This window comes from Pogoniulus pusillus, chromosome 35 (genome assembly GCF_015220805.1).
Source record: "Pogoniulus pusillus isolate bPogPus1 chromosome 35, bPogPus1.pri, whole genome shotgun sequence".
NCBI classification, from domain to species: Eukaryota; Metazoa; Chordata; class Aves; order Piciformes; family Lybiidae; genus Pogoniulus; species Pogoniulus pusillus.
The window spans coordinates 2,684,061-2,705,549 of NC_087298.1; the positions used below are offsets into that span (position 1 = coordinate 2,684,061).

The following is a 21,489-nucleotide window of genomic DNA, read 5'->3' on the forward strand; positions in this document are numbered from 1 at the left end:
GAAGAGGTGTGGGGGGGATTATTAAAACCTATCATTTCCTCTTCTAGTGGCTTCTGCTAAAAAGAGCCACATCTTTCCACTACAAAACATGAGACTGCAGCATGTATTAGATTTAGTGACCAGAAGCAGAGAAGTGGAAAAAAAATCAGACAACTAAATAAATCAGCTGTGGGAAGCTTGGTTTTCAGATGAAAAGCTAAATTCATTATAGGAAAATGTAGTGGGGATGAAAATTAAAATGGTTTTAGGGGAAACTTTAAAGAGAAAAGAGCATTTTCTGGCCGTGTTCAGCCTGTGAGCTCAGAGCTCACTGCACCCTCCATGAAATTAACTTCCCTTGATGACCTGGTGGTGTGGATCAGCTCAGCAGTGCTGGGGGGGTAAAAGCTCATAGGAGGAAATTAATTTTCCTCTCTTCCCAGGGTCTGTTTAAGTGTAACAGGGATCCTGAGCCAGTGAGAGCTGGAGCAACCTGGTGGCAGCTAAAGCATGAGGGCTCATCTCCCAAAGACTTCAGGTTCCTTCTCCAGGCAAAGCTTTTCCCAAAGACTCCAACATTCAGTTTAATCTGCAAATTACCCAAACCGAGGCTGGGAACAGTCCTCTTTTATCACAGTCTCAGCACATGCAAGGGAAAGAAACCTACAGGTTGGAACTTCTCCTTCTGCTGGTCCCCGGGGCTTGCAGAAACTCGGTGGCCATGCCCACGGCAGGGTGCTGGCTGTTACTGTGAGGCAGCAGGATGGGATGCACTTCCCTGAAGAGCAAGTTCTTGGGGCTCCTAGCTCACCAGTGCTTCCTCTGAGGGTGCCTTCTGGCTCTGCTGCAGTGAGAGAAAGCCCTTCAGACACCAAACCCCGGGGTAAGATGCGTGTTTCTTCCAGAGAGTCACCCTTTGGCTATTGCTAGCCCTCCTCTGTGCCATGCGTGGCTGTTGCCAGCCCTCTTGTCATCTCCTGAAGCCAGCAGATGTTATTGCTGCAGACTTGCCTAGTTGGTGGGTTGGTTTCGAACTGAGACAGCTTGGATGACTAAGGCAAAAAAACACATTAGCAGCAGAGTCCAGGGTTTCCTCGCTGTGGGGGCAGTGAAAATGTCCCCCAGCTGGCAGCCCTGACTTCTCCGGAGGGTCCGTTCTAAAAGTTAAGAGCTTGTCTCTCAGATTTAGCCAAAAAAGCAAAAGCAGATCCCCGGCAGCTACCGCAGTGGCTGTTGAGGCAAAGAGCTCCGGGAACAAGGAGGAGTTAAACGTTCTGACTTGTGGTGGCTGGGAGCAACAGAGGGTGTTGGAATAAACAGGATTAAAGGATTTCATCCATAAATACGGGATTAAAGGTATCCAGTGCTCTGCAGGAGTCATTCAAACCAAGGAGAAACAAAGTAAGTTGTCCAGAAGGGCGCAGCTCTCCGATGCGAACGCGCACAGCCCTGCACCACCTTATCCCCCCCGCGCCGCCCCCGGCTGGCCCTGAAACGGCGCTGAACCCCCAGGAGCAGGATCTGAAGGGAGCACCACCCTTTGCCCCGCACCCCCAGCTCCCCCCCACCTTGCACTCCCATTTCACACCGCCCCCACCCACCCCCATTGCCTCCCAGCCTCCCCTGGGGCTCCGGATGGCACAGCCTCGGGAGGGTGGGGTGATGGCAGATCCGACGCCCAGCGCTGCCCGTGCCCGCTCCCCTCCCGCCGCCGATGGAAGCACCCATGGGTGCAGCAGCTGGGCACTGCACATCTGGCCAGCTGCGCGCAGGCGCGGGGGCCGCCTCGTCTGCTCTCACCCTCCCCAAAAAAAGGCCGGCGGCAACCTCCCCACCCCAGAGCGGGGCTTTGCGCACCCACGGAGCCCTGCGCAAGGGGCGGGAGGGTCGATCCCTCCTTCCCCGCCGGCTCGGGGAGTGGCCGCGGCTCTGCCGTATTTACCGGGGTGGGCGGCGGCGCCCGGGCCGGGCCGATTCCATCCCTCCCTCACTGCCTCTCTCCGTCCCTGCCCGCCCCCCGGTGCCGGTGACTGGAGCGGGCGGAGCCGCGGCGGCCGATTGGCTCCGGGCATCACATGCGGCGGGGCCGGGCCGGAGCTGGAGACGGAGCCGGGCTGGGCTGAACTGGGCTGGGCACGGCGAAGCGTTCCGGCGGCGGGCACGGCAGCAGCGCAGCCCCTTCTCAGCCCAGAGCCCTGCCTGTCACCGCCGAAGGGACCTGCCGACCACCACCGCTCCCCGCAGCCTCCGGCCATGAGGTCGGGCCGGAGAAACGGCACCTGTGCGGGGAGGTGAGCCGAGCCCCGGAGCCTTCCTCCTCCTCCCCGGGCAGCCAGGGCGGTGGGGAAGAGGAGGGGGTGGAGGAAGGGAAAGAGATATTCCTTTTTTATTTTATTTTTAAACCCATCTCAATCTTTTGCTGCGATCCATCCCGACCCCGCCAGCGAAGCCGCCGGAGGGAGGAGAAGTGCTGCGCGCTGTGATGCGTCTTCCTCTCGCCTCGGCTGCCAGTTTGGATTGTAGCGCCCGGCTCCGTGCTCTGCGAGGATGGCTCGGTTTGGGGATGAGCTGCCCACCCGCTATGGAGGTGGAGGGCCGGCCGGGGCTGGAAGAGGGAGCAGCCGGCAAGGTGGCCCCCAGGCCGGCCAGAGGATGTATAAGCAGTCGATGGCTCAGAGGGCCAGGACTATGGCTCTCTACAACCCCATCCCTGTCAAACAGAACTGCTTCACAGTCAACAGATCCCTCTTCATCTTCAGTGAAGATAATGTTATACGGAAATACGCCAAGAGAATAACAGAATGGCCATATCCTTTCAGGGAGGCTGTGTGGGCACGGCGGGGAAGATGGGGAGGGGGGAGGCTGGTGGAAGGATGAGATTTCCCCCCCCCTCCCCCCATGGCAGCTAAGGCTGAGTGGCTGGTGCTAATGCAGACGTGCGTGTGCGATCCGGGGTGTGTGATGGGTGTGTGTGACATGGAGCCGTGTGTCCGACATCATGCACGGCCGTCTGGCTGGGTGGCAGCCGGAGCCGCTTCGGTGGGGACGGTGGAGTGCGCCGCGACTGTGGCAGGGGTGTGTGCGAGACATACGTGCCTGTCACTCTGTGTTTAGGTGTCAGATGTGCGGTTGGAGAGATTTACATTGCCTACGATGTCAGCCGAAAGCAGAGGGGTCTGTGGGAGCCATGCTAATGAACCCTCGTTTGCCTTTCCATCTTAAAGCCTTTCAACTCTTCTGTCTCACTCTGAAGAGAAGGAGGATGGTGAGATAAAAATGGTGACACCTTAACATTGAAGCTGCATCAACAGTAAGGATGTTGATAGCCAAGGTACCTTGCAAAGCCCACTAACAGAACCATTGCAGCCAGGTTTTTAGTGCATCACCTTCTGAACCCATTAGACTCAAGATGAATCTTGTCTCTCAGGTTGGGTGAGCAGCCTAAGCTTAGGCTGTACTAAACCAAAAATAAAAAGAAGGGAAGAAAAATAATCTAGGAAAGATTTCTGACAGGGAGAGGCAGTAAGTGGAGACCAGGATCATCTGCTCTGCTGGGGAAGGGGCAGATGCTTCCTGCCTCAGAAGCAGCTCCCAGACCAACTAAGCTGCAGAGCTCTTCCTCGGAAGGTGGCTTTGCTTGTGATGATGCACACAGTGGGGTTGTAAGCCAGGAGACAAGGGAAGAAGCTTGTTTGAGATTACCAGAGTGTAGATACTGTGTGTGTGTGTGTGTGTGTGTATGTTGCATTGGTGATCTCAAGGGAGCAGGTTGTTTTCTTTTCATTTGATCTCACACACCTCTTAATCCTCAGCTAATAGCAGCAAGGCCTCCTCCCAGCTTCCTAGCAACACTTTCAGCTGCCAGAGGCCAGTCCTCTTCAGCCTTCCCCAGTTTTCACTTCCTGAGGGGCTAACAGGAAAGAAAAAAACAACCACCAGTGGAGTGCAGGCACTTCCCTTACCCCTGAACACTCAGACATGCAGACACATACTCATTGATCTTCCTGCCCATGTCATAGCATCTCAGGGATTGCTGCACTTCCTCAGCCATTTCTGCTTCCCTGCAATCAACTCGGAATAAACAATCCCTGAAGTCAGAGCACCACATTCCTGGCAAGGCCAGGCACAGTCTGTCCTCCCCTGCCTCTTGGGTGACTTGTCTGTGTCTGGCTCTTGAAGCGTGTGGAGGGGACCCATCCCTTCAGCAGTGTGAGGGAGTCTCATCCTTTCAATAGTGTGAGGGGATCCCATCCCTTTAGCAATGTGAGGGGATCTCATCCTTTCACACCAGTGTGAGGGGGGGGGTCCTATCCTTTTAGCAGTGTGAGGGGGGGCCCCATCCCTTCAGCAGCGTGAGAGGGGGTCCCATCCTTTCAGCAGTGTGTGGGGGGGTCCCATCCTTTCAGCAGTGTGAGGGGGTCCCATCCCTTCAGCAGTGTGAGGGGGTCCCATCCCTTCAGCAGTGTGAGGGGGGGCCCATCCCTTCAGCAGTGTGAGAGGGTCCCATCCCTTCAGCAGTGTGAGGGGGTCCCATCCCTTCAGCAGTGTGAGAGGGTCCCATCCCTTCAGCAGTGTGAGGGGGTCCCATCCCTTCAGCAGTGTGAGGGGGTCCCATCCCTTCAGCAGTGTGAGGGGGTCCCATCCCTTCAGCAGTGTGAGGGGGGTCCCATCCTTTCAGCAGTGTGAGGGGGATCCCATCCCTTCAGCAGTGTGAGGGGGGTCCCATCCCTTCAGCAGTGTGAGGGGGGTCCCATCCTTTCAGCACTGTGAGGGGGGTCCCATCCCTTCAGCATCGCCAGATCTCCTCCTTCCAGCAGCGCCACCGGCCTGTCCCCACCGCGGGGCTGCCGCTGTCCGCGGTGCTGAGCGGAGCCGAGCAGAGCCATCCGCGGTGCTGAGTTGAGTTGTCTGCGGTACTTAGTCCACTCCTCTTGCGGCACTGAGGGGATTTTGATGCCCAGGGTGCTGAGCCGAGACCCCAGGATGCCAGGCAGACCCTTCCGCGGCGCTGAGCAGCGCTGTCCCCCGCCCTGCGGCCCCACTGCCACCCGCCAGCTGGCTCCGCCCTGGGAGCGCAGGGGCTTGGCAGCGCTGAGAGCAGGAGACAGCAGGGAGACGAAAAGGATACCTAGCGGCAGGTTTGTCTCTGTCCCGAGGGTTGCTGCCCCTACACAGCCGGGCAGGGAGCTGTGAGAATAGAATTGATCATTCTCCCTAGGGGCAGGCATTGTGGTCCAGAAGCAGCTCACGGTTTGGATGTTCTAAACCCAACTTTTCTAGCCCATTGCTTACCTATGCTGTAAGGGAAATTCTGAAGCACAGTTCAGCAGATGCCATTCAGCCATATCTTCTGGTTTAGGGCAGTTTAGCTTATTGTTCTCATTTAATAATAATAGTAATAATTAGGGTTTTATTCTTTCTTTTGCACCTTTTGTTTTCTTGCTCCCCACCTCCTTGAGCAGCTCAGACCCTGTGTAAGTCACCAACTCTCTCTGAGAAGAGAGACAATTCCCCTCCTTTCCTTCCAAAGGCAGCTCAGAAAGAACAGAGCAAGCCAAGGAGACAGAATGTCTTTGGAAAAGACCTTAGAAGGCTCAACTAATGTAGGTAGAGATGGGATTGGGATGAGGCTCTCCTTGTGTTGTCTAGCATCTTCCTTAACTCCTGGTGCCCACTCCATTTGAATACATGATTTTAGCTACAATCATAGCCAATTGTATTGTGCTGGCTCTGGAGCAGCATTTGCCGGATGGAGACAAGACGCCGATGTCAGAGAGACTGGTGAGTTGTGTAAATGTCTTGACTTCCCCCCCTCCCCTTTCTGATCTAACACCAAAAGCAGCCAGCCAGCTGGTGTCACCAGGGCTTGTGTCTACTTCCAAGACCCACAAATGGGCATTGACTTGGCAGCCAGGAAAAATAAGTCAGTGGCAACAAGTCTGACTCTAACCTCAAATACACAAGAAATACACACAATGCCACAGCTGCAGGCTGGGCAGTGCCAGGCTGGAGAGCAGCTCTGAGGAGAGGGACTTGGGGGTGCTGCTGGAGGAGAAGCTCAACAGGAGCCAGCAGTGTGCACTTGCAGCCCAGAAAGCCAAGCAGAGCCTGGGCTGCAGCAGCAGCAGTGTGGCCAGCAGGGCCAGGGAGGGGATTCTCCCCCTCTGCTCTGCTCTGCTGAGAGCCCACCTGGAGTCCTGCATCCAGCTCTGGAGCCCCTGGGACAAGAGGGCTGTGGAGATGCTGGAGAGTGTCCAGAGCAGGGCCAGGAGGATGCTGAGAGGACTGCAGCAGCTCTGCTGTGAGCACAGACTGAAAGAGTTGGGACTGTGCAGGCTGGAGCAGATGAGGCTCCCAGGGGACCTTCTTGTGGCCTGCCAGCATCTGCAGGGGGCTCCAAAAAAGCTGGGGAGGGACTTTTGAGGGTGTGAGGGAGTGGCAGGAGTGGGGGGAATGGAGCAAAGCTGGAGGTGGGGAGAGTGAGGCTGGAGGTGAGGAGGAAGTTGCTGAGCAGGAGAGTGGTGAGAGGCTGGAATGGGTTGCCCAGGGAGGTGGTTGAGGCCCCATGGCTGGAGGTGTTTGAGGCCAGGCTGGCTGAGGCTGTGTGCAGCCTGCTCTAGGGTAGGGTGTCCCTGGGCATGGCAGGGGGCTTGGAACTGGCTGCTCCTTGTGGTCCCTTCCAACCCTGACTGATTCTATGATTCTCCCCAGTCCCAGCTTCACAAGAATGCTTCATCACTCCCTGGAGCTTGCAAACTTAGGACCTGGAGCAGCAAACTTAGGTTGTCTATAAGGGAGAGCCAAATGCTCAGGGTTATCTGTAGAATCAAGTGAACCTCTGTGATATTTTCCCAGCAAGTGATAGAACAGAGGAAACTTTTAGGTCTGTGTATATTGGGGCTTGTAGTGATAGGATGAGGGGAAATGGATTTAAGCTGGAAGAGGGAGATTTAGACTGGAGATTAGGAAGAAATTCTTTGCAGGGAGAGTGGTGAGACAGGAACTGGTTGCCCAGGGAAGATGTGGATGTTGTCTCCAGGGAGGTGTTAAAAGCCAGGTTGGATGGAGCCTTGAGCAGCTTGGGCTAGTGATAGGTGTCCCTGCCCAGGGCAGGGGAGTTGAAACTGAATGAGCTTTAAGATCCCTTCCAACCCAAATCATTTTATGATTCTATGATCTTTCAGTGCTCTTCCCCCTACAGCAGGTATCAAGGACCCTGCAAAGCAGAGTTTGGGTTTAGATCATTGCACCTTCAGAAAAAAAGAAAACCCAAACCAACAACAAAAAGCCAAACCTTCACCCCCCCCCCCAAAAAAAAACCCTCCTCCCCCTCTCTGCTCCTCCCTCCTCCCCCCTCCCCCAAAAAAATCACTTTACAGAGGAAAACAATTTACCTGCAGGCATTTTGGTAATGAACACAACCACCTCATTTCAAAAGAAAACATAAGAGAAGCTTCCAAATCATCCTTCCATTTGTCATCACTGTAGGCAAAAGAGGCAATAACCTGGTTTGCTTTCTCTGCTGCTGCCAGTGATTGGAACATCTCTCAGGCCAAAATGCATTAACCTGGCTAACATGTGCAGAGGATGAATAAATATGGATCCATATGTGTTTTACATGTGGGTATTAACCTATGCAAACAAAGATCACCTTAGGCTGCCTGCCAAAAGCTAGAGCCTCTGGGTGCTGATTTCCTCAGGTTCCAAGGTTAGTCTAGAGAGAGCTTCAGGGTCAGCTGTTTGCAACTGCCTGTTTGGGAATCACAGAAATGTTTTGGTTGGAAAAAAACACCTTTAAGATCATTGAGTCCAACCATTATCTGGCTCTGCCAAGTCTGGTGCTAAACCATGCCCCTCAGTACCACATCTCTGTGTCTTTTAAACACCTCCAGGGATGGGTATTCAACCACCTCCCTGGGCAGCCTGGGCCAGTCCTTGAGAATCCTCTTAGTGAAGACATTTCTTGTAATCATAGAATGGTTTAGGTTGGAAGGGAGCTCAAAGCTCAGCCAGTTCCAACCTCCTGCCACAGGCAGGGACACCTCCCATTAGAACAGGCTGCCCAAGGACTCATCCAACCTGGTCCTGAACACCTTCAGGGAGGTTGTGGAGCACAGAATCACCCAATGTGATCTTTGATCACATTGGGTGATTCTGTGCTCCACAACCTCCCTGGGTGACCTGTGCCAGTGTCTCACCACCCTCACTGCAGAGAACCCTTTCCTAACATCTAGTTTCAATCTCCTCTCTGCCAGTTTAAACTCATTACCCCTTGAACAAGACCTTGTCAATAGTCCCTTCCCAGCCTTCCTGTAGTCCCCTTCAGATCCTGGAAGGCCACTGCAAGGTCTCCTCCAAGCCTTCTCTTCTCCAGACTGCAGAGCCCAAACTATTGTAGCTTGCCCTCACAGAAGAGCTGCTGCAGCCCTCAGCATCTTGGTGGCCTCCTCTGGACTGTCTCCAACAGTTCCATGTCCTGCTTGTTCTGGGGGCTCCAGAACTGCACAGAGGACTGCAGGTGGGGTCTGAGGAGAGCAGAGCCAAGGGGCAGAATCCCCTCCCTTGCCCTGCTGCCCACACTGCTCTTGCTGCAGCCCAGCACAGGGTTGCTGTCTGAGCTGCACTCACACTGCAGGCTCACTTTGAGCTTTTCATCACCCCAGACCCCCAGGGCCTTTTTCTCAGCCTATGTTGTAATGTCCAACCTCAGCTTGGTGCAACTGGAGGCCATTTCTGCTCATTCTATCGCTTGTAACTAGGGAGGATAGACTAACACCCACTCCACTCCAGCCTCCTTTCAGAGTGCATCCACCCCTGCTGACTGCCCACCTGCACTGTGTTTGTTCAGTCTCTTTGGCTTTTAATTATTGCTACTTAAGAAGCGATGAAAAAATAAGCCCATGCATGTGCAGTGATCTTCCTGCCACTCAATATGGCTTTGTGGCCAGCAAGCCAAGCCTGGGGTTGTGAGCAAAGCACAGGCTTAGACCCAGGGTGGTGACCAAGCATGGGGGATTTCTTCCTGAGTTATGAGCATTATGGAGTAGTGAAGAGGGAAAGTGGTGGTGTGGCTGCTCTGGCTTGGCAGCCCCCTGGTGAGATGTTCTTTCAGCAGCAGCAGGGCTGGTCAGCATGTTGTTCCTATCATAGAATCACAGAATCACGAGATTGCTTGGGTTGGAAAAGGTCTCTAAGATCATCCAGTCCATCAGACCTGACATCACCATGACCACTACACTGTGTACACAGATCTTGAACCCTTCCAGGGACAGTGGCTCCACCACCCTGGGCAGACTGTTCTGATCCCTGACCACTCTTGCAGCAAAGAAATGTTTCCTACTATCCAACCTAAACCTCCCCAGCACAATCTCAGGCCATTTGCTCTCATCCTATCACCTGTGTCCAGTTCTGGGCTCCTGAATTGCAGAGAGATGTTGAGGTGCTGGAAGGTGTTGAGAGAAGGGCAGCAAGGCTGGGGAGGGGCCTGGAGCAGAGCCCTGTGAGGAGAGGCTGAGGGAGCTGGGGGTGTGCAGCCTGCAGCAGAGGAGGCTCAGGGCAGAGCTCATTGCTGCCTGCAGCTGTAGCCAGGTGGGGTTGGGCTCTGCTGCCAGGCAGCCAGCAACAGAATGAGGGGACACAGCCTCAAGCTGTGCCAGGGCAGGTCTAGGCTGGATGTTAGGAGGAAGTTGTTGTCAGAGAGAGTGATTGGCACTGGAATGGGCTGCCCAGGGAGGTGGTGGAGTCACCATGTCTGGAGCCTGGCTGGGGCACTTAGTGCCATGGTCTGGTTGACTGGCCAGGGCTGGGTGCTAGGTTGGGCTGGCTGAGCTCGGTGGTCTCTTCCAACCTGCTTGTTTGTATGATTTGATGATATTAGGGAGAAGACACTGACCCCCACATCTCTACAACCTCCTCTCTGTGTTCCTCTACATCCCTAGCTTTGTAAGGACACCTTAGAAGCTCTTTATTAGTCATTTCACCACTGCCTTGACTCCATTTTACAGCATCCACCACCCCTCCAGTTGCCTCTGAAATCATTCCAAAGGGAGGCACTGGCGTTGTGAGCGCAGTGTAGGATGACTGAGTTAAACGCAGTGCCAACCCTGTTAGCTCTGCCTTGGTGATGGAGGAGGAATTAACCCCTGGTTCCCCTCCCAAGCACCACTGTGTCGTGCTGCCAGCTGTTCTGAAGCCATTTTAACCACAGCACATTCATAACTCTGAAGCAGAAAGTGACTTAGCATGGAATAAGTCCTGAAGTTCTTCCCACTTTCAACATCTGCAGCAAAGAGTGAGGGTTGTGACTAAGAGAAACTGCCTTTTGGTTAGCACTCTGAAATCTCTTTAGAACCTTCCTCCTGCCTCCACAAACTGCAAGTTGTTGCCTTGTAAATGCAACAACTCCACCTTAAAGCAGAGTGGGCAAACATTCCTGGGCACTTACAGGTTTGCTGAGCCAAATTAGAAGTCCATGGAGAACAGCAGGTGCTTTATTGCTGCCTTTGGCAGGAACAGAGTTGGCCTTACTTTGGTTAATGACTGATGGATATCACTTCCCTTCTCCTGGGTTCATTAAAACCTCCAGATTGCAATGAGGACTCATCACAGAGGAGTTAATCAGATCTTAGGGGGTAGGAGATGCTCATCACAAACCTTTTATGACTGAGAAATGTAAGTAGAGTTGATGAAGAATCATAGAATGGGTTAGGTTGGAAAGGAACTCAAAGCTCAGCCAGTTCCAACCCCCCACCATAGGCAGGGACACCTCCCACTAGAAGAGGTCACTCAAGGACTCATCCAACTTGGTCCTGAACACCTCCAGGGAGGTTGTGGAGCACAGAATCACCCAATGTGATCAAAGATCACATTGGGTGATTCTGTGCTCCACAACCTCCCTGGGCAACCTGTGCCAGTGTCTCACCACCCTCAACCTGTCCCAGTGCCTCACCACCCTCAACCTGTGCCAGTGCTTCACCACCCTCAACCTGTGCCAGTGCTTCACCACCCTCAACCTGTCCCAGTGCCTCACCACCCTCACTGCAAAGAACTTCTTTCTAACATCCAGTTTCAATCTTCCCTCTGCCAGTTTAAACCCTTCCCCCTCATCCTGTCAATCCATGACCTTGTCAATAGAAAGAGACAACGAAGCTGCCCAGATCCTTTGTGTCACAGACACAACCCTAGGACTGTCTCCTTGTTAAAGCTGAGAGGAAGAGGGAGGAAGAGGAAGCCACACAAACACTTCAGGATTTTTTTCCTCATCTAATCAACGTTTTCTTCTGTGTATCTCCCCAGAGACATGAGACACAAACCTGCAGTGCAATCTCACTTGGCTGTTTCCTCTACTTAGTGAGCAGGGTTAATTAAACACATGGGAAGAGCAAGGGATGTCTCACTACAGGCAACGCTGGGAGAATTGGAGTGGCTGAATTAGGAGGATTCAGCCTCTCTCTGTGCTCTGCATGGAGTTTGCAGCACAGGAAAGCGTGACTTGGGGCTTGAGGATGGAAATTCTGCTCAGGCTCTGTAAAAAGACCCATCTGGTGGGCAGAGCATTTAGTGGTGAACTGAAGTGTTAGCTGCAAGTTCGTGGGCTTCAGACAGAAGAAATCCCAGGCTCACAGGATGTTAGGGGTGGAAGGGACCCAAAGAGATCATTGTGTCCAACCCCCCTGCCAGAGCAGGACAATCCTATCTAACACAGATCACAGAGGAGCACATCCAGACAGGCCTGGAAAGGCTCCAGAGGAGGAGACTCCATAACCTCTCTGGGCAGTCTGTGCCAGGGCTCTGGGACCCTCACAGTAAAGAAGTTGTCCCTTGTGTTTTGCTGGAACCTCTTTTGCTGCAAATTACACCCATTGCTCCTTGTCCTACCCCAGGGATCAGTGAGCAGAGCCTGTCCCCCCCCTCCTGGCAGCCCTCAGATACTTAGAAACATTTATCAAATCCCCTCTAAGTCTTCTCTTTTCCAGACTAAGAAGTCCCAAGTCTCTTAGCCTCTCCTCATCAGCCATGCCCTCCTGTCCCCTCATCATCCTCATAGCCCTCCACTGGACTCTCTCCAGCACATCCCTGTCCCTCTTCATCTGGGGAGCCCAAACCTGAACACAGTATTTAAGATGAGGTCTCACCAGACAGCAAAACCATAGCATGGCTTGGGGTTTAAGGAATCTTAAAGATCATCCAGTTCCAACCCCACCACCATGGGCAAGGACACCTCCCACCAGCCCAGGTTGCTCAAGGCCTCCTCCAGGGAGGGGATATCCACAACCTCTCTGAGCAACCTGTGTCAGTGTCTCCCCATAGTCACTGACAAGAATTTCTTCATATACATCCCCAAGCTTCCCCCTTCCAGCTCAGAGCCATTGTCCCTCATCCTGGCACTCCCTAACCCTTGCCAAAAACCTCTCCTGCAGCCCCTTCAGGCACTGGAAGGTTGCTCTCAGTTCTCCTCGGAGCCTTCTCTTCTCCAGGCTGAACTGCCCCAACTTTCCCCAGCCTGTCCCCACAGGGGAAGCTCTCCAGCCCTCTGATCATCTTTGTGGCTTCCTCTGAACCCTCTCCAGCAGCTCCATGTCCTTCTTGTGCTGGGGACACCAGAACTGGAGGCAGTGCTGCAGATGTGGTCTCACCAGAGCAGAGTGGATAGGGAGAATCACCTCTCTTGTCCTGCCGGTCACACCTACCCCCTAGACTCTTGCCTGCCCTGAGCTGGGAGCCTTCATGTGCATTGGCTGCTGGAGGTGTTTACTTCATGTCAGCAGTTCTCCACTGGAACAGGAATGCCACAGTCTTGCTGCTGTCCATCTGACTGAGTGCCTGAGCCACCACACTGTAGGCAACCTCTCTCTGTTCCCGTAAATACTGTGTTTGTACACACTGGAGTGATGCCAGCTGAAAAGATGCTGAGTGGCCCAGAGCCTGGTGGTGAGAGCTCCAAATGCAGGAATGTGAGCTTCACATCTCAGCCCTGGATGGCTTTGTTGGTGGATGTCTTGCTCACAGTGCCCTTGGCTGTTCAGGCTGAGCTATGCCAGGCAAGCAGCAACAAGAAGGGGACAAAGTCTCAGGTTGTGCCAGGGCAGGTCTAGGCTGGATGTTAGGAGGAAGTTGTTGGCAGAGAGAGTGATTGGCATTGGAATGGGCTGCCCAGGGAGGTGGTGGAGTTGCTGTGGCTGGAGGTGCTGATGCCAAGCCTGGCTGGGGCACTTAGTGCCATGGTCTGGTTGACTGGATAGGGCTGGGTGCTAGGTTGGGCTGGTTGAGCTTGGAGCTCTCTTCCAGCCCAGTTGATTCTATGATTCTGATTCTATTATTAGAGGATTGGAGCACCTCTCCTACAAAGAGAGGCTGGGAGAGTTGGGGCTGTTCAGCCTGGAGAAGAGAAGGCTCCAGAGGGACCTTGTAAATACATTGCAATATCTGAAGGGGACCTACAGGAAGGTGGGGAGGGACTGTTCAGAAGGACCTGTGGTGATAGGATGAGGGCAATGGTTTGAAACTGCAGCAGAGCAGAGTTAGGTTGGACATCAGGAGGAAATTCTGCACCCTGAGGGTGGTGAAATACTGGAACAGGTTGCCCAGAGGTGTGGTTGAGGCCTCAGCCCTGGAGACATTCAAGATCAGACTTAATGTGGCCCTGGGCAGCCTACTCTAGTAGGAGATGTCCCTGCTGCCTTCAGGGGGGTTGGTGAAGATGACTTTGAGGGTCCCTTCCAAGCTGATGCAATCCATGAGTCTGTGAAAGTAGTGTGCCCAGTACCCGAGCCAGTGCTAGGGCAAAGCTGGGCAGGAGCTGCCATCCTTGTCAAGTGAATTCTTACATCCAAACTGCTTCTTTCTGTTGTGTTTTCTTTTGTGGCCCCAGGTCTTGAGATTTATCTTCTCTGTGTGGCAGAGGACTAAAATCACCTTTTGTCATAGGCAGAAATGCAAAATGTAAACAGAATCACAGAATCAGTCAGGGTTGGAAGGGACCACAAGGAGCAGCCAGTTCCAACCCCCTGCCATGCCCAGGGACACCCTACCCTAGAGCAGGCTGCACACAGCCTCAGCCAGCCTGGCCTCAAACACCTCCAGCCATGGGGCCTCAACCACCTCCCTGGGCAACCCATTCCAGCCTCTCACCACTCTCCTGCTCAACAACTTCCTCCTCACCTCCAGCCTCACTCTCCCCACCTCCAGCTTTGCTCCATTCCCCCCACTCCTGCCACTCCCTCACACCCTCAAAAGTCCCTCCCCAGCTTTTTTGTAGCCCACTTCAGATACAGGAAGGCCACAAGAAGGTCCCCTGGGAGCCTCCTCTGCTCCAGCCTGCACAGCCCCAACTCTTTCAGTCTGTGCTCACAGCAGAGCTGCTGCAGCCTCTGAGCATCCTCCTGGCCCTGCTCTGGACACTCTCCAGCATCTCCACATCCCTCTTGTCCCAGGGGCTTCAGAGCTGGATGCAGCACTCCAGTCACATCAGTTTGGCTCTGCTGGTCAGAAGTGGAGAAGCTTTCCAGCTCCTTCTGTCACACACGATCTGGTCCATCCCTTTTTTCACCTTCAGCCTTCAGTGTCTACTGGGGCACCAATCTGCTCATTTATCCTGTTGCACTGCCCTTACTCTCGGGCTAGGTCAGTGTGAAATGAGACAGCTTTACAAAAGACCCTCTTTCTATCCCCTCTTACTTCCCCAGCTACTCCCTCCCAACCCCACAAACGACAACTCCTCTTTGTTACACACACCCAAGCCCATCTGTGAGCCTTTTTGCTTCTCCAGAAGCTGTCAAGAACTTCTTTGACCCACTTCTCAAGAGCTTCTGTGTAGCCCTAGCTTTGGGAAGAGCACATTCTGTCAAACCTCGAGTACCTGAAGCCTGCCTCTTTAAAGCTAGGAGCTGCAATTGCAACGCACCTGACCTAGATTGAGCAAATGAGTGGTGGCAGAGTAGATATAAGGCTCTCAGGAAGCGAGGGAGTAGTGTGGAGGAGTGGATGTGGGTAAGGGTCTTTTTTTAATCCCCTTTCTCTCTTCTTTTTTGGTATGTTACAGGAGTTATTCTTGGAGGTTTGCTAGTAGTTGTGGGAGGGAATGATATAGGCTGGGCTAGTGTTATAGGAGGGTTTGAGTCTGGGTTTGGGGTGAGATATAATGAGGCAGATGTAAAGATAATGCAATGATTTATTAACCTGTACAAAGAGAACTTTTCTCCCAAACCTATCTACAAGTAACCCAAACAAACCCTTTGATAGGGTTGATAAAACTGTTTTGCAGGATGTCTGTGTTCAGCCAAATTGAGCAACTTGGTAAAGGCTTAGAAATGTTTCTGAGCAGAGTCTTGTGGAGTAAACTGCTGCAGGTGAAGCTAATGGAATTCTTTCAGTGACTTGGATAAAGGGAGCTCAAATACTCACCAGTTGTGTCATAAAAGGCAAAAACTTAGGTTCATGCAAAATAAGGCTCTTAATAGGGCATGGAGTCAGTCATCAGCAAGTTTGCAGATGACACCAAGCTGGGGGCAGATGTGGCTGGGTTGGAGGGCAGAAGGGCTCTGCAGCAGGACCTTGACTGCCAGCACAGATGGGCAGAGTCCAAGGGGATGGTGTTCAATAGCTCCAAGTGCAGGGTGCTGCACTTTGGCCACAACAACCCCATGCAGAGATACAGGCTGGGGTCGGAGTGGCTGAGAGCAGCCAGACAGAGAGGGATCTGGGGGTGCTGATTGATACCCACCTGAACATGAGCCAGCAGTGTGCCCAGGTGGCCAAGAGAGCCAGTGGCATCCTGGCCTGCATCAGGAATGGTGTGGCCAGCAGGAGCAGGGAGGTCATTCTGCCCCTGTACTCTGCACTGGTTAGACCACACCTTGAGTGCTGTGTTCAGCTCTGGGCCCCCCAGTTTAGGAGGGACATTGAGATGCTTGAGTGTGTCCAGAGAAGGGCAACGAGGCTGGGGAGAGGCCTTGAGCACAGCCCTACGAGGAGAGGCTGAGGGAGCTGGGATTGGTTAGCCTGGAGAAGAGGAGGCTCAGGGCAGACCTTATTGCTGTCTGCAACTACCTGAGGGGAGGTTGTGGCCAGGAGGAGGTTGCTCTCTTCTCTCAGGTGGCCAGCACCAGAACAAGAGGACACAGCCTCAGGCTGTGCCAGGGGAGATTTAGGCTGGAGGTGAGGAGAAAGTTCTTCCCTGAGAGAGTCATTGGACACTGGAATGGGCTGCCCGGGGAGGTGGTGGAGTCGCCGTCCCTGGAGCTCTTCAAGGCAGGACTGGACGTGGCACTTGGTGCCATGGTCTGGCCTTGAGCTCTGTGCTAAAGGGTTGGACTTGATCTGTGAGCTCTCTTCCAACCCTGATGATACTGGGATACTGTGATACTGTAATGACATTGTAGCCAGGTGGGGGGTGGCCTCTTCTCCCAGGCAACCAGCAATAGAGCAAGGGGGGACAGCCTCAAGTTGTGCCAGGGAAAGTACAGGCTGGATGTTGTTAGGAAGTTGTTGTCAGACAGAGTGATTGGCATTGGAATGGGCTGCCCAGGGAGGTGGTGGAAGCACCATCCCTGGAGGTGTTTAAGAAGAGTCTGGCTGAGGCACTTAGTGCCATGGTCTGGTTGACTGGCTAGGGCTGGGGGATAGGTTGGACTGGATGCTCTTGGAGGTCTCTTCCAATCTGGTTGATTCTATGAAGCTAGCTGGAATGTTTTGGTGAGAAGGACTAGATTGCAGGCTGTGGAAGGAAAGCAGTGGTGATGTCTACTTCACTCACAGGCTTGCTGAGATGTATAAAGCTGAAGTCAGAACACAGGTAACTCACTTGGCATCGCTCTGGCTGGGGCTGCTGCCTGAGCTGCTGCTTACTCTCAAACCTCACCCTCCTTTTTTTTTTCCTTTGGCTGATCCACTTTGTCTCCTAACCCTCCTGGCTGAACCTCCATTCTTCCTTGGCACTGGGGTAAGGTTGAGAGAGGCAGGGGGAAGGTGCAGGGGTGGTTGAGAGCCCCTCCTGGGGACTCAGGTTTCTGGGAGGGCTGTTGTGTTTCTGTATTACCTTTTACCTTGTCTATTTCTGCCTATAACTGTACATACTGTATCTCTCTGCTTGTATCTTGTGCTTGTTGTAAATATAAGCTTCATTCATATTTCCAGAGCTGGCTGAGCCTAGTCTGGGTGACTTCTAAAGTGTGGGGGGGTGGGGAACACCCAAACCATCACAGAGCCTAGCTGGGATATTTTGGTGAGAGGAATTAGATGCTAGGCTGTGAAAAGGGAACAGAGGGGATGTCTACTTCACTTGCTGAGATGAGTAAGAGCATAAACACAGATAGCAGAGTCCCTCTCTGGCTCTGGCTGCAGGCTCTTCTCTCCCTAACTTGCTAACAAAGCCTTCTGCTTCCTAACCCCCCTGGCTGACCCTCTAAACTACCTTGAGTGTAAGACAGAGTCTAGGGGAAGGTAGAAGGGTGGGAGGGTGGTGGAAGGGTGGTTGGGAGCCCCTCCTGGGCACTCTGGTTTCTGGGAGGGCTGCTGTGTTTCTGTGTTACCTTTTTAACTGGTCTGTGCCTGTCTACATTGTACCTACCTGCTTGCACACTGTGCTAAGCTGTCAATAGCTTCAGGCAGTTTCCAGATGGACTGAGCCTCATCTGGGGGATTTCTAAAAGTGGGGGGGGGGGCAGGGAGCACCCAAAGCATCACACACCTGTAACCAATGTCTAAATGTACCTCAGATCCCTGATTTCAGCAGAAGTCACACAGGATGTTAGGGGTTGGAAGGGACTCAAAGACATCATCCAGACCAAGCCCCCTGCCAGAGCAGGACAATCCTATCTGACACAGAGCACACAGGAACACATCCAGACAGGCCTGGAAAGGCTCCACACAAGGAGACTCCACAACCTCTCTGGGCAGCCTGTGCCAGGGCTCTGGGACCCTTCCAGGCAAGAAGTTCCCCCTTGTGCTGAGTTGGAACCTCCTGTGCTGCAGCTTCCATCCATTGCTGCTTGTCCTATCCCAGGAGCAGTGAGCAGAGCCTGTCCCCCCTTCCTGGCAGCCCTCAGATACTTACAAACACTTATCAAATCCCCTCTCAGTCTTCTCTTCTCCAGACTAAGCAGCCCCAGGTCCCTCAGCCTCTCTTCATCAGCCATGCCCTCCTGTCCCCTCATCCTCCTTGTAGCCTTCCGCTGGACCCTCTCCAGCAGATCCCTGTCCCTCTTCACCTGGGGAGCCCAGAACTGAGCTCAGTATTCAAGATGAGGTCAATGGAAGCAGAGCAGCCCTAACCCCAAAAGGAAGCAAACTCCTGGATTGAGATTTCCAGGTGGGCTGAGCCTGTTCTGGGTGGTCTCACAAGCGGAGGGGCAGGGAGCCCCCAGCGCATCCCGGCCGGGCAGGGCTGCAGGCTGGGGGCTTGCAGCAGCCCTGCTGAGCTGTGCGCCGCGGACAGGCAGCCCTCGGGCGGTGCAGCGCCGGGTCCGGCAGGGCAGGGCTGCAGCAGCCCTGCTGAGCTGTGCGCCGCGGACAGGCAGCCCTTGGGCGGTGCAGCGCCGGGTCCGGCAGGGCAGGGCTGTAGGCTGGGGGCTGCAGCAGCCCTGCTGAGCTGTGCGCCGCGGACAGGCAGCCCTCGGGCGGGGCAGCGCCGGGTCCGGCAGGGCAGGGCTGCAGGCTGGGGGCTGCAGCAGCCCTGCTGAGCTGTGCGCCGCGGACAGGCAGCCCTCGGGCGGGACAGCGCAGGGTCCGGCAGGGCAGGGCTGCAGGCTGGGGGCTGCAGCAGCCCTGCTGAGCTGTGCGCCGCGGACAGGCAGCCCTCGGGCGGGCGGCGCCGCCGGCAGCGCCGGGTCCGGCCGCGGCGGAGCACAGAGCAGGTAAAGCACACGAAGGTAGCGGCCCCGGGGAGAGGTGAGCGGAGAGAGCACAGAGCGCTGGGGTGGGAGCCCCTCGTGTGCCTGGATTGCCTGATTCATGGGGTGCGGGCCGGTCGGAGCGCTCCTTCGTGTCCTCCCGCCGGCCACAACGCAGCAAAGCAGGCAGGGAGCCCAGGCCTGCTGCTCCCCAGTGTGGGAAGGGCACAGGCCCTGCGCCGGGCAGGCTGCGAGCTGGGCGCCTGGGCTGCTGCTGTGCAGGGAGACAAAACTGCTAAGGCTTGTGCTCCAGCCTGCCAGAGGGTGCAGGGCAGCTTAATGTGACAGGCAGGGAAGGGAGGCCAGCAGGAAAGTGCTCTGTTGTTTCAGAATAAAAGGATAAAAAGGGTAGGAGAGGCCTGCAGAGGGACCTGGCCAGGCTGCATGGGTGGGCAGAGGCCAATGGGATGAGACTGAACAAGGCCAAGGGCAGGGTTCTGCACTTTGGCCACAACAACCCCAAGCAGCACTACAGGCTGGGCCCAGAGTGGCTGAGAGCAGGCAGGCAGAGAGGGAGCTGGGGGTGCTGGCAGAGAGGAGCTGAAGCTGAGGCAGCAGTGCCCAGGTGGGCAGCAGAGCCAATGGCATCCTGGGCTGGCTCAGGAGCAGTATGGGCAGCAGGACAAGGGAGGTTCTTGTGCCCCTGTGCTCAGCACTGCTCAGGCCACCCCTGGAGTGCTGTGTCCAGTTCTGGGCTCCTGAATTGCAGAGAGATGTTGAGGTGCTGGAAGGTGTTTGGAGAAGGGCAGCAAGGCTGGGGAGGGGCCTGGAGCAGAGCCCTGTGAGGAGAGGCTGAGGGAGCTGGGGGGGTGCAGCCTGCAGCAGAGGAGGCTCAGGGCAGAGCTCATTGCTGTCTGCATCTGCCTGCAGGGAGGCTGTAGCCAGGTGGGGTTGGGCTCTGCTGCCAGGCAAGCAGCAACAGAACAAGGGGACACAGCCTCAAGCTGTGCCAAGGCAGGTCTAGGCTGGGTGTGAGGAAGAAGTTCGTAGAATCATAGAATCAACCAGGTTGGAAGAGACCTCCAAGATCATCCAGTCCAACCTAGCACCCAGCCCTATCCAATCAACCAGACCATGGCACTAAGTGCCTCATCAAGTCTTTTCTTGAAGACCCCCAGGCACGGTGCCTCTACCACCTCCCTGGGCAGCCCATTCCAATGCCAATCACTCTGTCTTTGAAGAACTTCTTCCTAACATCCAGCCTAGACCTACCCTGGCACAACTTGAGACTGTGTCCCCTTGTTCTATTGCTGGTTGCCTGGGAGAAGAGGCCACCCCCCACCTGGCTACAATGCCCCTTCAGGTAGTTGTAGACAGTAATAAGATCACCCCTGAGCCTCCTCTTCTCCAGGCTAAACAGGCCCAGCTCCCTCAGCCTCTCCTCATAGGATTTGTGCTCCAGGCCCCTCACCAGCTTTGTTGCCAGAGAGAGTGATTGGCATTGGAATGGGCTGCCCAGGGAGGTGGTGGTGGCACTGTCCCTGGAGGTCTTCAAGAAAAGCCTGGCTGAGGCACTTAGTGCCATGGTCTGGTTGATTGGATAGGGCTGGGTGCTAGGTTGGACTGGATGCTCTTGGAGGTCTCTTCCAACCTGATTGATTCTGTGATTCTGTGACCCTGCGCGGGCCAGGCATCATGGCACCAGCTCTGTTGTGCCCCCTTTCTGTCTGCTCCATGTGTTTACCTCTGGTGTAGGCAGAAAAACATGCCCAGACAAGGCATGTGTAAGCCTGTTTGGGCCTATGGGCCCTCCAGGACAGCTAGGAAGCCTTTGTCTGTAAAGACTTTGTATGCTTGCTGAAGGTGCTGTGGGGTTGGAGAGTGGCTGCAGCAGGCTGGTAGAGCACTCCTGTCTGTGTAAGACCTGAGCAGAGAAGCAGCCAAAGCGACTTCTGAGAGAGGAGGGTGCCCAGGATGGATGTTGCAGGAGGTTCTCCTTCCCTTCTCTGTGCTGATGAGGCTTCACCTGGAGTATTCCATAACCATATCTGGGCACCTCAGCTCAAGAAGGACAGAGATCTACTGGAGGGAGTTTACTGCAGGGCTGTGAGGATGCTGAGGGGAGTGGAACATCTCTCATATGTGGAAAGGCTGAGAGCTGAGGCTGGCTGGCTTGGAGAACAGGAGGCTGAGGAGGATCTTCTCAATGCTTACACATATCTGTGCCAGTGCTCTGGGACCTTTCCAGGAAAGAAGCTTCCCTTTGTGTTGAGCTGGAACCTCCTGTGCTGCAGCTTCCATCCATTGCTGCTTGTCCTATCCCAGGGAGCAGTGAGCAGAGCCTGTCCCCCCCCTCCTGACCCCCAGTCCTCAGATAGTTAGAAACAGTGATTAAATCCCCTCTCAGTCTTCTCTTCTCCACACTAAACAGCCTCAGGTCCCTCAGCCTCTTCTCATCAGGCAGTGCTCCTGTCCCCTCATCTTCCTTGTAGTCCTCCCTTGAACCCTCTCCAGCAGATCCCTGTCCCTCTTTAACTGGGAAGCCCAGAATTGAGGGCAGTACTCTGAGATGAGGAGCTGGAGGTTCTCAGCCTGTCAGCAAAAGCTTCTCCACCCTCTTAGCAGTGTCAGTGGAATTCTGTGGAGGGCAGAAGGCCAGGAGGTGCTGCTGTTTGTGGACACA

The 21,489-nt window shown here is 54.5% G+C and overlaps 1 protein-coding gene and 1 long non-coding RNA gene across 16 annotated transcripts in view; one reads left to right on the forward strand and one right to left on the reverse strand.

The window, feature by feature from the left end:
- Positions 1-562: 562 nt before the first annotated feature.
- Positions 563-2,055, reverse strand: LOC135190330 (uncharacterized). The gene is made up of 2 exons (XR_010308481.1): positions 1,922-2,055; positions 563-1,347 (listed from the first exon to the last, which is right to left on the reverse strand). It is a non-coding gene; the product is annotated as an uncharacterized LOC135190330 (long non-coding RNA).
- Positions 2,056-2,066: 11 nt separating this feature from the next.
- Positions 2,067-21,489, forward strand: part of CACNA1B (calcium voltage-gated channel subunit alpha1 B) — a 482,132-nt gene continuing 462,709 nt past the window's right edge. For 13 of the 15 annotated variants that reach the window (XM_064171600.1, XM_064171605.1, XM_064171604.1 and 10 more), the window contains exons 1-2: positions 2,067-2,785; positions 5,654-5,760. In XM_064171600.1, coding sequence (XP_064027670.1) covers positions 2,527-2,785; positions 5,654-5,760 — 366 coding nt within the window. In that variant the 5' untranslated portion in view covers positions 2,067-2,526. Of the gene's footprint in view, positions 2,786-5,653; positions 5,761-16,739; positions 16,772-21,489 lie in introns of those variants that run through there. The other 2 variants (XM_064171601.1, XM_064171613.1) reach the window with 2 other exon arrangements.